The sequence below is a fragment of the Kwoniella mangroviensis genome (assembly GCF_000507465.2).
Source record: "Kwoniella mangroviensis CBS 8507 chromosome 1 map unlocalized Ctg01, whole genome shotgun sequence".
Classification (NCBI taxonomy): domain Eukaryota; kingdom Fungi; phylum Basidiomycota; class Tremellomycetes; order Tremellales; family Cryptococcaceae; genus Kwoniella; species Kwoniella mangrovensis.
In genome coordinates, this window is record NW_027062533.1 from 3,739,782 (window position 1) to 3,753,013 (window position 13,232).

Sequence of the window (13,232 nt, forward strand, 5' to 3'; positions counted from 1 at the left end):
TCTAAAGGAGGGTGATCGGAGCGCTCGGAGGAGAATCGGTTGTTGGTCGTAGATTGAATAGCTAGTGATGGGGAAGTTGTTGATAAGATGAACGCTGAATGAATGTGGTGAACGTGGATGATTGAGATGTGCTGGTCGATGAGATTATCGGAGAGCTGCTTGATACCTCTTCATAGCCTGTATTTATCAGCTGTTGGCTAGTTCGGTGAATGCTGATGGTCGCTTGTGGTTATTGGTAGACGGTAGAAGACAGATGACACGGAAGTGTGTTATCACCTGTGTTACTGTACTGTATTGTTGTTGTTGATCATCTCGTGGCTGTTTTCGCCTCACGCGTCTCACTTTCAAAGTCAATGACAAACCCAATCTGATTCCGTCGATCATCCCCTGTATGAGCCAGAGCCACACCCGTGAAACTCCGTTGATGCCTCTGAGCTCAACGGCGGTATTAACTCATCCACGTGGGTCAGTCCTTTGGTCTAGTTGCGAGATGGTCATTCCTCGTCCACAAGACAATGTCACATATTCACTGCTACTCTTCTTGTCCTTCCTTCTCTACTACCTGTCCTGCAGTATCCCACATAATCATTCTCAAGGAAATCCGTTCATCAGACTCTATTAAGTACCCGCTCAACCAAAACCAATCAAGTTGCAGCTATACACTCCATCAAGTCCAGCAACAACACCAACAACAAACCGAACTTGACTATTCACCACTCCACAGAATAACGTAGTAGTAGAGTGACTGGTATTTCAGTTGCTATAAGCACAATTGCATCAATCACCTCTCTGAGCAATAATTCATACTCATACTACAAGACTCAGTTCACTCTCAACACATCCCGCAACGACGAAGCCCATCAGTCAATCATCATCACCCCTACCTTCCCCCTTCCCCATACACACATATGAATAATATGGCTTCCTCGTCAACGTAAGTGCTGACACAATCTTCTCAACTCCTCATAGTAGGGAAGATTATCGGCTGATGATTGAGTCATGCCGTACAGAACGAATAACGATTGGAAGCAGGGCCTCGTTGCCCCTCCTAAAGATTTACGTCCTCAAACCGAGGTAAGCGTTCTGTTTGTTTCTACTTGTGCGCATCAGCTCATCTTCTCTGCTTGTGTGATCATACAGGATGTGACAGCAACACAAGGATCATCATTTGATGACCTTGACTTACGAAGAGAATTATTGATGGGTATCTACACAGCTGGGTTTGAGAGACCTTCACCTATTCAGGAACAGGCTATTCCTATGGCTCTGACTGGACGAGACGTCTTAGGTGAGCTCAATCTAAAATCTGAAGTTGGTTGCAGCTCATCACTCATCCGTCGATTCATAGCTCGTGCAAAGAACGGTACTGGAAAGGTCAGTTGTCCTTCCGTTGTTATCTGTTTGGACGACAGCTGATATCAGCTATTTCGACTATCTTAGACCGCATCATTCATCATTCCCACTCTTAACCGAATCAACACTTCATTCTCCCATATTCAAGCAGTCTTACTCGTCCCAACTCGAGAATTGGCTTTACAGACATCACAAGTATGTAAAACCCTCGGAGCTCATATACCAAATTTACAAGTTATGGTTACGACCGGTGGTACAACCTTAAGAGACGATATCCTTCGATTACAAGAACCAGTTCATATACTAGTGGGTACACCTGGAAGAATTTTGGATCTGGGTGGGAAAGGTATAGCGGATTTGAGGAAATGTGGTATATTCGTCATGGATGAAGCGGATAAATTGTTAAGTGAAGAATTTACACCGGTCATAGAACAGTTGTTGAACTTGTGTCCACAAGAAAGACAAGTTATGTTGTTCTCTGCTACTTTCCCTTGGAATGTCAAGGAGTTTTCTGTGAGTCACATTCGTGTCTAGATCTATAGAGTATCGACTGATGATTTGGAATGAAACCCGTATAGGATCGTCATATGGTACAACCGTTCGAAGTCAATTTGATGGATGAACTCACTCTGAAAGGTGTCACACAGTATTATGCATATGTAGAAGAACGACAAAAAGTACATTGTCTAAACACGCTCTTCTCCAAAGTGAGTTCAAATCTCCCCAAATTCAAAATATACTTTTCTGGTGTATTGTCCTTTATCACGAGCTGATGGATGAAATCACGACATAGCTTCAAATCAACCAATCTATAATCTTCTGCAATTCTACCAACCGAGTCGAATTACTAGCCAAGAAAATCACGGAACTTGGTTATTCATGTTTCTACTCTCACGCCAAAATGCTTCAAGCTCATAGAAATAGAGTATTCCACGATTTCAGGAATGGTATGACACGAAATTTAGTTTGTTCAGGTGAGCTCAATCTCTCCTCCACCCTCTGGAAACAGTCAGCTCACTGGTTGTGGTAAAACAGATCTCTTGACTCGTGGTATCGATATTCAAGCTGTCAATGTTGTGATTAACTTCGACTTCCCTCGTACTGCTGAGTCTTATCTCCATAGAATGTGAGTCGTCCCCAATACAGCAACATTATCACAATACTGATAGAGTATCATGTAGCGGTCGATCTGGTCGATTCGGTCATCTTGGTCTCGCTATCTCCCTTCTTACTGTCAGTCATGCTCAGCTGCTCTTCGCGGGGTAAGTTTCGCATAGCTCAAAGCTGATTCTTTCTCTTTTGGCACTAGCTCGAAGACAGACATAATCTCTATAGAATCGAATCTGAACTAGGAACTGAAATTGCCCCTATCCCTGCTGTCATCGATCCTGTATTATACGTTGCTCCCTCCGCTCCCGAAGAACCATCACCACCACCAAGAGCTGCTGCTCCTAAAGCGCTGCCTCCTTCCAAACCCGCTCAACAACAAACTTACGCTCAACCTCCTCAACAACCACAACAGCAGCAACCACCTGCTCAAGCTCGAGCTCCATCACCTGTTCAACAGGATGGTGTGACTCCCCCCAATGCTCAGAATGGACGCGGCGGTAGACCCAACAATGCTCCCAGAGCACCCAACCCCAATGGAAGAGGCGGACCACCAGGTCAATCAAGGGGTGGTCAACCTGGCGGAGGAAGAGGTAGAGGTGGTGGTGGAGGCGGTAGAGGTGGAAGAGGTGGTGGACCAGGTCAACCAGGTCAGAGTAATGGTCAACAAGGTGCCTCCGCTGCTGCCAGGGCGTAAATGGGCATGGCAAATACAGAGTGGCGAGGGGACAGGTGGGGACATTCAGATGTGATGGTTCTGTGAATAGTGTGGAAGATCGATCATCAATATTTGATGGTCATAGAAGTATAGGTGTGCGATCAATGCAAGAAGAAAGAAAAGAAAGGAAGGAGTGAAACCGTAATCAATCAATAAAGCATCAGAATGAAGAAAAAGTATCGAGTAAATCAGAAACGGCTAGATTCAACTCTAGACCTGTTAGTAGTAGTAACAGTGATGAGACGTGGGGGGAAGGATGAATGTGGAAGGTGGTGATGGCGGCGGTGGAAGGAGGAGTCCTTTATGATATATATCTGCAGCATTCTTATAGCTCTTCATCCAGCTGAGTCAATATCTATGCATCATATATCGTAAGGGAATCCACTCGACTTGCATGATGATCAGTCAAGTCAAGTAAGCAACATCACATGTGAGACATTGTTATTGACTCGATTGGTTGATGCGTAAGGGATCATCTTGTAATCTACGAGTACAGATTAGGAAATTAGGCTTTTTAAGGAAATTCGATGTGAACCAATCTGATCACCTGATGTCTGTCTAAGAAAGGACATATTGATCGTCGTGTGGATGTACCCTCTAGCGTTATCGACAGGATATATCGGTACAGCCAGTCTCGGGTATCGTGGATGTACGATGTATGCATTGGATCTGTAATGGACTGGAAAGTGGGGTGATGAGTGATGAGTGATGAATGATGAGTGAGATTGACGTGATAAAGGATATTTAGTAACGGTTAAACCGGTTGATCTCACTGGTGGTACCTTATAAGCCACAATAAGTAACTGTGACTGCTCAGACTGCAGACAGATAGATATTCCATCACCATCCATCCAATCTAGTCAAATATATCCTCTGTACACACCCATCAACAAAGGATATCATCAATCACAGCATAGCATAACCTCCCAGTGGATATAAGCAACCCGTCCTGAGACTCATTCGCCACCTTCCTTCTTGTTTCCAATCCAATCCTACACTCCTTCTCCAACATTACACGTTATCCTACACGCTACACGTCAGCTACACATCACACATCACACGTTAGCTCGGTGATCTGTCTTGTCGGACTCTTCTCTTGATCACCCACAACACACGGTACACCACCCCACGCCGTCCGACTTCCTTTGATCTTGCTATCCTACGTCAACCACGCGTCAATCACGATCGTACCGGGCCCATTCATCTTGAGAGAGGACAACGGTAGATGGACAAAGTAGCCCGATAGATTAGGTCCTTTGTTGTGTGCTCATATCGATCTAATCACGTACTCACCCAGCTCCAACACAATCAATTTACACATAACCAGTTCAATACGATCCCATCGCTTCTATCTTTCCACCTTGACCATCGTTCATCAACACAATGTCAGTGCCCTTACCATCCCCGTCACCTCTTACCCCACCCATTATAGCTTCTCCTTCCAGGGGTGAAGGCGGAGCTTCAGCAAAGGCCATCCCTAGATCACGTCCTACGCCCATCTCGACCGGCCAGGCCCATTCACCTTCATCTCCTAGCTTCCGAAGTCGACCTCAACCACCTTCGTCAATTTCTAGATCCCTGTTGAACGACGATAATTGGCGCGACCGTTCACCTGTTCCCACAACAGCTACCGCCGCTACACCTTCTACTGCGACAACTGCAAATGCGACCAGTGGGAAAGCCAAAGTGGTTGGTGGGTTCGAAAAGAGGGAAATCAAATCTGCGGGATTGAATGCTGTTTCGGGTCTCTCAGCGAATAAGGATAAGAAGGATGGAAAAAGGGATAGCAAAGATAAAGATGAAGCGGAAGGTGATAAAGGTATGTTTAAACTCATACACCCTAATTTGCATCTATTTCTTGTGACATGTTTTTCACGCTCTACTTCTTGCGCTACATTCCTACTGTGATATCTTGGACGCATGTTGCTAACTTTGCTATTTCTGTTGATAGCCCTCAGTCACGTCCCATGTAGATTCTTCAAGGCTGGCGCTTGTACTGCTGGTGACAGCTGTCCTTTCTCCCATGCTGCTCCTGACGGTAAGTTTATACGTTCTGTTCCAGGTCTTCTGACTGACTGACTTTATACCATCTCATCGACATAGCCGCTAAAAGAGAAATCTGTCAATGGTTCTTGAAAGGAAACTGTAAATTCGGTCACAAATGTGAGTTTATATCGTCTAAAGCCTTCTTTTGTCCCTGCCTACCACGCAGCTGACCATCTACATCTGAACCAGGTGCCCTCGCACACGTCCGACCCGGAGAACCCATGTCGATGGACCGAAAGAACAAGAAGGCCGCTCAGCTCGAGGCTAGAGAACGGGGTGATTCACTCGGTGCATCCTCTGCTCCTCCTCCTGCACCATCCTCTGGCACAGGTACAGGTAACACCAACGGTCTAGGCGAATCTCCTCGACCGTTAGGTATCATGCGAGGAAGGAAGAACAGTACTTCACCCGGACAAGAACAAGTGGCTTCACCAGTACCTATCAAGTCGGCTCTTTCAACTTCTATGCAATCCCCTCAAACTGGTAGATTACCCTCTTCACCTCTTCGAGAACCTTTCGGTCCTCCCTCAGGAGCTTTACCCAACTCGCCCAACTCGGCTGGATTTGCTCATCCGAGAGGTATCCAGGGATTCGCTTCATCTCCAAGTAGACCTTCACCCCTTTCCGCCTCGTTCGGAGCAAGCGGTTCAGTTCCAGGTCCACTATCTCTCAAAGCCAGCTCGTCAAACCCACTTGGATCTCCCCTCAGACCACCCGTCACGACCGCACCGGGATTCTCGTCCTCTTTCTCACACCCCTCATTGCTCAATCAGGCTCATGCAAGTTCACCAACCGTACCACTTTCAGCCTCATTCGCAGGAGATAACAATTCCAACTTGCATAAATCCATTTGGACCCGATCCGATACGCCTGACGAACCTCTTTCGCCTCAACGACGAAGACCTATTCCTAAACCTACTAAATCGAACCAGGACGCCGTGTTTATCGATGATGAAGATCACGGAGAGGACTTCTTACCTTCTTCGTTATCTGAATTACTCACTCCCAGGGAAAGAGCTAGAAGGATGTCCAGGAGGGATTCTCAAGGACAAGAAGATTTCGCATCTGCTTCACCTAGCGCCAGTGCCAGTGCAGGCAGGTACAGAAATGCTTTGTGGGGCAATGGTGACGGTAATGATCATGGGAGATTGGCTCAATCTGCTGGGCCAAACCTTGGTCCAAATGCTGGAGGGTTTTTACAATCACTTTGGTCAGCTGAAGGTGAAGATGCTAGAAAACATCAAGCACCAAACGGAGAAGGTAATGACAATGGTGAGGATGGGAACGAGGGATTTGCATTCGGACCTTCAACAGCTCAACAACCTAAAAGACAAACTTCTTTACTCACTCAACAAAGATCACCTACTTCGCCCACGTCGCCAAACAAACAGATCCCTTCCCCTTCTGCGATTAGAAGCCAAATTGGTGATACTTACCTATTGAGAAATCAATCCTCTTCACCATCTGCTACGAGGGTCCTTCAGGAACACCTTCCTGGACAATCTCTACCTGGTGGATTGGCTAGTGCACTATCGAGATTACATATGCAAAATGCTGTCAGTAACACCAGTGGACGGGTGGAGGAAGATGATGGATTGGGATTGGAAGGAACGGTTCCTTTGCCTGGTAAGAAGGTCGGTAATGGTCAGAATGCTCATCAGGGACATGAACATGATGAGGAGGAAGGATTGTTCGATATGGATGGTTAAAATCATACTTCAAATACACGATAGTCAACCGATCATGGTCATGTGAAAGTAGTGTAAGGATGTTGTGGGTGAGAATGTTGTAGTGGTTGCGAAAGGATAGCTTTACGACCAAATGTCAAATTTGCGTGTTGGGTGCGAATTCATGAATAAGTAAAAATAGAAGATTATATATGTGTATATAGAGAAAGAATTTTTTTTGATTTTATTACATTAATCTTTTTTTCATACATAAGATAGCATAGTAAAATATACAAGGGAGAAGGATGTTGTGGGTGAGAATGTTGTAGTGGTTGCGAAAGGATAGCTTTACGACCAAATGTCAAATTTGCGTGTTGGGTGCGAATTCATGAATAAGTAAAAATAGAAGATTATATATGTGTATATAGAGAAAGAATTTTTTTTTGATTTTATTAAATTAATCTTTTTTTCATACATAAGATAGCATAGTAAAATATACAAGGGAGACAAAAACAAAAAGCCAAAAGAGCCATAAATCAAAGTAAGTGCTGCGTATGCGTATATATGTATTACTATACTATCTCGTCATTAATCTTTGCGTTTCTTCCTGCTTCCACTAAGATGTACAGTACAGTACATGTTGCATACCCCGGAAAGTGAAAATTATGATTATAATCATAAATTCAAATTCTATGTAATCATTGCTCTGCCTCATCTGCTACGAGATCCCTATCCACAACCACTCTCTCGACCGTACGGGTCTCTTCATACCCTTGCCAACCTAACATACCGAATCCTACAAATACCAAGCCAGCACCCAGAAGGGACATAAGTGTGATTGCACCTAATGAAGAAGAAGGTATGAATGTCGATCCAATCAATGCGAGTGGGATGGTAAGTGATAGACCGATGGTGACGACTGTGAACAGTATCAACACCATACCTCGATTAGCAAGTGTGGAATAAAAAATATGGAAGAGAAGTGGACGATGGACTTACGCATAGGAGTAGTTTTCAACATTGCTATGTAGTATAACGATGAATTTCAGTCATTATAAGGTAACATATTGACATGAGAGGGAATGATCTTGACTCACCTAAGACATATAGATAATCGCTCGAAAGGGTTATGCAGAAATTGATCAAACAGATGATAACAGCCTCTTTGGAAGGTGGTAATTCGAATTTCTCCCAGCCTGTATAATGTAAGATTGGGAAAATGGGAATCAAAGCGATGGTATTGAATAATCCTGCGAATCTGTTCATATCAAATTAGCTTTTACTTGCCAATAATCACATCCCAGTCCAAACAAGTCCAGTCCAGCTAAATGACTGTGGGATGAGGCATACTCACCCTAACATCAATTGCATATCTGCTCTTTCTTCGTCTACCACTCTAACTTTCAACAAGATCACATAAACCGCATAGAATGCTGCCGAGAGTAATGCTAGGAAATCGCCGAATATTGGATGTGAAGGAAGAGAACCAGGTTCAGACGATGAGTTGAGGGATGAATCGGATTGAGTTACCAGTAAGACGCCGATGAAGCTGGAAAATACAGTTTCGAAATTTGAGTTATGTTCACCATATGCTGACTCCAGGGAAAGAACGATGGTGCTTACCTTGATATGACAGCAAACACTTTTGTCCTGGTGAATGTCTCAACACCGCATATCCTACCTAAAGCCAAAGTGAAGAAGCCTATATAGCATACAATCCCCTTTCAGCAATTTATCACAAGATATCAATACGTCTTGGCTAATGACCCAACTCACCACTCGTACTACTGAGAATAGTCACACTGGCCACACTAGTCCATGCCAAACTAGCATTCACAGCCCAGTTAGCTACGAACCACACGACGCTCCACCACGCAGCTATTTCGGCGGTCTCTCTAATTGTCAATCTAGGTAACACTTCCACGATCGTCTCGGAAATAGGTGATAAATCGTAGTCCTGCAGCCCAGTCTGCAATGTGGGCTCGGGCTCAGCTTCAAGAGACAGTCGTGCGGTCCTAGGCGAGGAGCTGATAGATCTCGTATGTGACGGTGAGCGTGAACGAGGGAGGGGTAGATACCCGTTTGAAGCACGGGATCGTCGATGGTGAGGATCATTCGTGGTAGACGGTCGGTATTTTCGCCAAAGGGTGGGGAGGAGGTAGATTGTAAACGAGGCGGTGTTGAAGTATGTTATTCTAAGACCATGGGCCGTGATGTCAGTAATGATCTTCTCAAAGCTGTCTATCGGCGTATGGAAGTGAGGAATGTATGAGAGGATTGTCTCTGGATCGGTTGTTCTCCATCACCAATTTATGACCACCACCCATCTCCGTGTCGCGCTTTCGCTTCTGCAGCGATTCGGCTCGTTGTCTCCTTCTGTTTATCTACGTGATGTTTGGGAAATATCGCACTCACAAGAAGGGTTTGTTATAACTATTCTCACCGGTCTCTAAACCAGCCGTTATGAAATTCGATGCAGTCCATAGCTTTGATCGAGAATATCAGTCATCATCTCTACCTGAGGACAGTATGGTCAAGAAAAACCGCGGAGATTTGTCATGGACTCACCAGTACTACGCCAAGTAATAGACTGATTCCAACCAGATATCGAGAAACATTAGCTTCTCTCAGCGCACCGGGCATCCTGGGCTTGGGTATCAGAGAAGTTGATTCCATCGAATCGATATGATCGTTGAGTTATTTTGGAAAGGTCATAAACGCATACTTCTCTGTCTCAGAGCCAGGATGATCCGATGATCGCGCTAGGACGTCGTCGTTATGTCGATGTATTGTGTTGTTGCGGATGATGATGGTGTGTCTTATCTGTTATCTGACATCTGCCATTTTTCTTGTTGACGACTTAATTCGCCTTTTTATGATCGGGCCACGAGTAAACATCACTTGAAGTGGGGTCTCCACGACCACCTCTCTTCCCTTCTCCCCTTCAGTGGCAGATGGCGAATCGAAATTACCTCCTAGCAACTTTTGGGATCTCTGGCTAGACCGTCCGAATATTCCACTCAACTGAAGGACCCCGTGATATCCATCGAGTCATTGCGAAAGAGCATGAAGAAATCAGATGTTCCTTCATGCTCCAGAACTGTGCTGCGCCGTGTATATTTTTGAAAGTGTGATGAAATTCTACTATATATCAATTGGCTGAGTTCCATCTTAGAATTTACAGATATAACAAACATATATCTTAAATCTCATCATCGGCATGTACGGTATATCATTCTGGTCCTCTTTGATACATCTTATCTTGAATAGCTTCTACAGTATACCAGCTTTAATGCACGTGCAAACGACGATCCCTGTGGTGTGTACGTACGTTGCAATACCCAAGTCAGAAGGTTGTCGTCATCCAATCCTGCTTGGTGGTTGAACAGCGCAAGTCATGTCAATCGTCCTTTCTTTGAGTCATTCATTAGACGTTCAAGTCAAGCAGCTCCAGTGAGTTCATGTCTTTGTCCATAATCGTCCCGACAGAATGCGATCTGGAGGACACCCCGTGTACCCTCAGTTGGGGGTTGGATGAGGAGGATGAGCATTTTTTTAGGTGCAGAGGGCTCGCCGATTGTATAGTAACAAGCGATAAGCTTCAACTCACTCTCAGCGGACATCTACAGTAGACGATTTATCGACTGGTGACAGGAGCTCAAGCCAATCGAGGGTATTCAATGAGTGTAAACACCATGATCTAGCATTGGTATCGGAAATAACGACTTGATGTCGCTGATCCCAGCTGCATCAGCTATCAATGGTAGATACGCCTACTTTTGTAAGCGTACTGTACCTTGTATTCTGCATTTGTATGCATATGTGAAGAGGTATAAACGGTCGCGAATATTCTACACACTCTCTATGAACCTACTTCACATTCAGGAAGGAGTATCGTCATCTTCCTACTTGGGATCTAGAAGTATAAAATATACATTGGATGCCAAATGGTACCGGACATTAAGCAATCTCAAGCGAGGATTTCACGCTGAATCCTATCCATTTTGCGATCTAATATTTGTCAGCTTGATGTACGCGTAAGATAATTCCTAACACTAACATTTTGACTTTACAATGAATCAAGATCAAGCATGATTCTCTCAGAACGCCGCGGCATGTTGACTAACCCTAAGATACATTTCCAAGAAAGACATGTTGGATGTCTTAGAAGTCCTAATTGCTTCATATCGACCGTATTCGTCCGAGGTGACCAGCTGAGAGATTGGCTTAAGTAAACCCGCTGTTTGTTCGCCTGTGTTCCAGTATATCTCGATTGGCGTAGGCTTTAGAACCCGTTCCATATCATCTGGCGGCACATGGCTGAAGCAGTGAAGAACGCGCAGCTGGTTATCAGACATACGTTGACCGAATAAGGTGTAAAATCTATCGGTCAAGATCCAGAAAGGACAATGATGGGCGTGACCTTCAGCTTGCAGCTGAATTAATGACAGTTCGAGCATCAGTGGGTTTCAATCTGAAACTTTACATCCTTGTACAATCGGTTGATCAACTTACTTGCCAGAATATACGGGCATACCAATGACCCAGACAAGGAGAACCAACCCAGATCCCTTCTTTGAGAGAGGTGCCTGTACAGCGAACACTTCAGCACCGAAGCTCTATTGGTAGTCTCAGCAGTATCAACTCACCTTTGGGCCTCTCGATACCAGGATAGTGGGGACCTAGGTATGCTTTGGCGCTCTCGAACTTAGAGAAGTAATACACTAGGTCTTTGAGAGATCCAGGCTTTGCACGCTTCTCTTGCACGTAGAAGATCGCAATACCTCTCGGATCGGTGAAACGACCAAGAAGGTGATCAGGGAGAGCCTTTATATGGAAGGCGCGTTGATCGGGTCTTTTTTGGATCTTCTGATCCTTGGACCTTCTCCTCTTTCTTCCCTTTCTTCCCTTTATTTGTCTTCTTCAATCCAGGCGTGGGTTCATCGATCTTGAATTTTTTGTGGAGAGGATCTTGGGTGTAGGGCTTTCGGCATTCTTCGAGGATGCTTTTCCGATTTTCAGCGGCAGCGGAGAAGAGGTTGGATAGCTCTTGTGGAGTCAAGAAATTGGAACTATGTTCATGAATCCAGTACATCCCATTCAACCATCTAGACAGCTTTTGGAAGAATACTGGCTCGTCGTTCATATGAACTAGCAGCATGGTAAGCAGATCTCCTTCCTCCATAGCCATGAACCCTTGTTGACCTTCCTCTGAAACCGTTTTGGTGAAGTATCGACCATCGAGCAAGTGGTGGACGTAGTTACGGTGACTATAAAATAGTTGAGGCCAGCATCGGCTGTCGATTGGAACGGTTTCCTTGTAATGAATATCGACGTTTGGATCAAAAGAGGAGCCTTCCATGTCTATCTGAATGTAAGGAAATCTCTCGTTCTGAATGAGATTCTGATGGTATTCCGGATATTCTTCCGCCTGACAAAGAGCATATGCCATTGCAATGGTATGTGCGTCAGGTGATCTCGTATTGGGGAAGAAAGTGAGATCGTCGGTTAGAAGTAAAAGGGGGTTCCAGAAGGCTTTCTCGACAAGCTGTCTTGCGTTTTTAAATCCATCCGGTAGAATACCTGGGGCCAATAAACCGTTGGGTGCAAGAAGAGGTGGATTGATTCGGGAAGCGGGGATATCATCTTGCTGTGCATTTGACATTTTTGGGATTGAGAGTTAAGTTTTAGCTTGTAGCTGTTCTATAGCAGTCTGCGAGGAGCAAGAATGGAGTACTTGATAAGATCAGCATTGTAAATCCGGATGACTGACGTCCAACAGCTGCACAAGAAAATTTTAGTCATATTGATCAACTCAGAGCGCTCAGGCCAATTTCTCTCTGATGGTTGATGAGGATGGTTTGTGTGTTAAAAGCTTAATCAAAAGGCCGAAATGATCAAAAGAATTCTTTATGCCGATATGCAACATTTTTTAGAGGGAATCTGGACATTAAAGAGTCGTCTTCATCGAAGTTCGCTAGTCCTCACACTCGTAGCGGTGAATCTCTGGTCTGTGTACGGGGTTTCGATAGATCCTTCGAGCAGTGTTATGACAAGGTCAACACGTTTTCGTCTGTTGGAGTCAAATAATACGGCTCACGTGTCTTAGGTACTGAATTAATTCGTCATATAGCACAATACATGTCAGTGCGCGTTTAGGATAGCGTCAGGAGTCGGTCAATTATATTGATCATTCCGCAGCCTTGCAATCGTTATCACAAAATCTGTGTTTCAGCTTCAAACGTCGGGATATGTCTGACCTGAATCAAATCTAGGCTAGTCTTGGCACTTTTTACCGATGAACTCGAAATGTTCCTCATAATTTGCAAGAATCCGTGCGA

At 44.7% G+C, this 13,232-nt stretch overlaps 4 protein-coding genes across 4 annotated transcripts; 2 read left to right on the top strand and 2 right to left on the bottom strand.

Annotated features, from left to right (window-relative positions):
* Positions 1-917: 917 nt before the first annotated feature.
* On the top strand, positions 918-3,157 carry I203_101387 (uncharacterized protein; the record flags this gene model as incomplete). The annotated part of the gene is made up of 10 exons (XM_019146336.2): positions 918-934; positions 1,011-1,074; positions 1,141-1,288; positions 1,349-1,374; positions 1,441-1,866; positions 1,932-2,060; positions 2,147-2,327; positions 2,389-2,479; positions 2,535-2,586; positions 2,663-3,157. 10 exons carry the CDS (start codon positions 918-920, stop codon positions 3,155-3,157), a joined length of 1,629 nt encoding a protein of 542 aa, XP_019004895.2.
* A 1,404-nt stretch (positions 3,158-4,561) lies between these two features.
* On the top strand, positions 4,562-6,933 carry I203_101388 (uncharacterized protein; the record flags this gene model as incomplete). Its single annotated transcript, XM_019146337.1, has 4 exons — positions 4,562-4,997; positions 5,130-5,216; positions 5,282-5,341; positions 5,414-6,933. 4 exons carry the CDS (start codon positions 4,562-4,564, stop codon positions 6,931-6,933), a joined length of 2,103 nt encoding a protein of 700 aa, XP_019004896.1.
* A 656-nt stretch (positions 6,934-7,589) lies between these two features.
* Positions 7,590-9,534, bottom strand: I203_101389 (uncharacterized protein; the record flags this gene model as incomplete). The annotated part of the gene is made up of 8 exons (XM_019148718.1): positions 7,590-7,810; positions 7,891-7,914; positions 7,989-8,149; positions 8,246-8,440; positions 8,515-8,593; positions 8,668-9,086; positions 9,307-9,377; positions 9,460-9,534. 8 exons carry the CDS (start codon positions 9,532-9,534, stop codon positions 7,590-7,592), a joined length of 1,245 nt encoding a protein of 414 aa, XP_019001737.1.
* A 1,457-nt stretch (positions 9,535-10,991) lies between these two features.
* I203_101390 (uncharacterized protein) lies at positions 10,992-12,556 on the bottom strand (the record flags this gene model as incomplete). Its single annotated transcript, XM_019148719.1, has 4 exons — positions 10,992-11,327; positions 11,407-11,480; positions 11,541-11,718; positions 11,774-12,556. The coding sequence occupies 4 exons, from the start codon at positions 12,554-12,556 to the stop codon at positions 10,992-10,994; spliced, it is 1,371 nt and encodes a 456-aa protein (XP_019001738.1).
* Between the last annotated feature and the right edge of the window lie 676 nt (positions 12,557-13,232).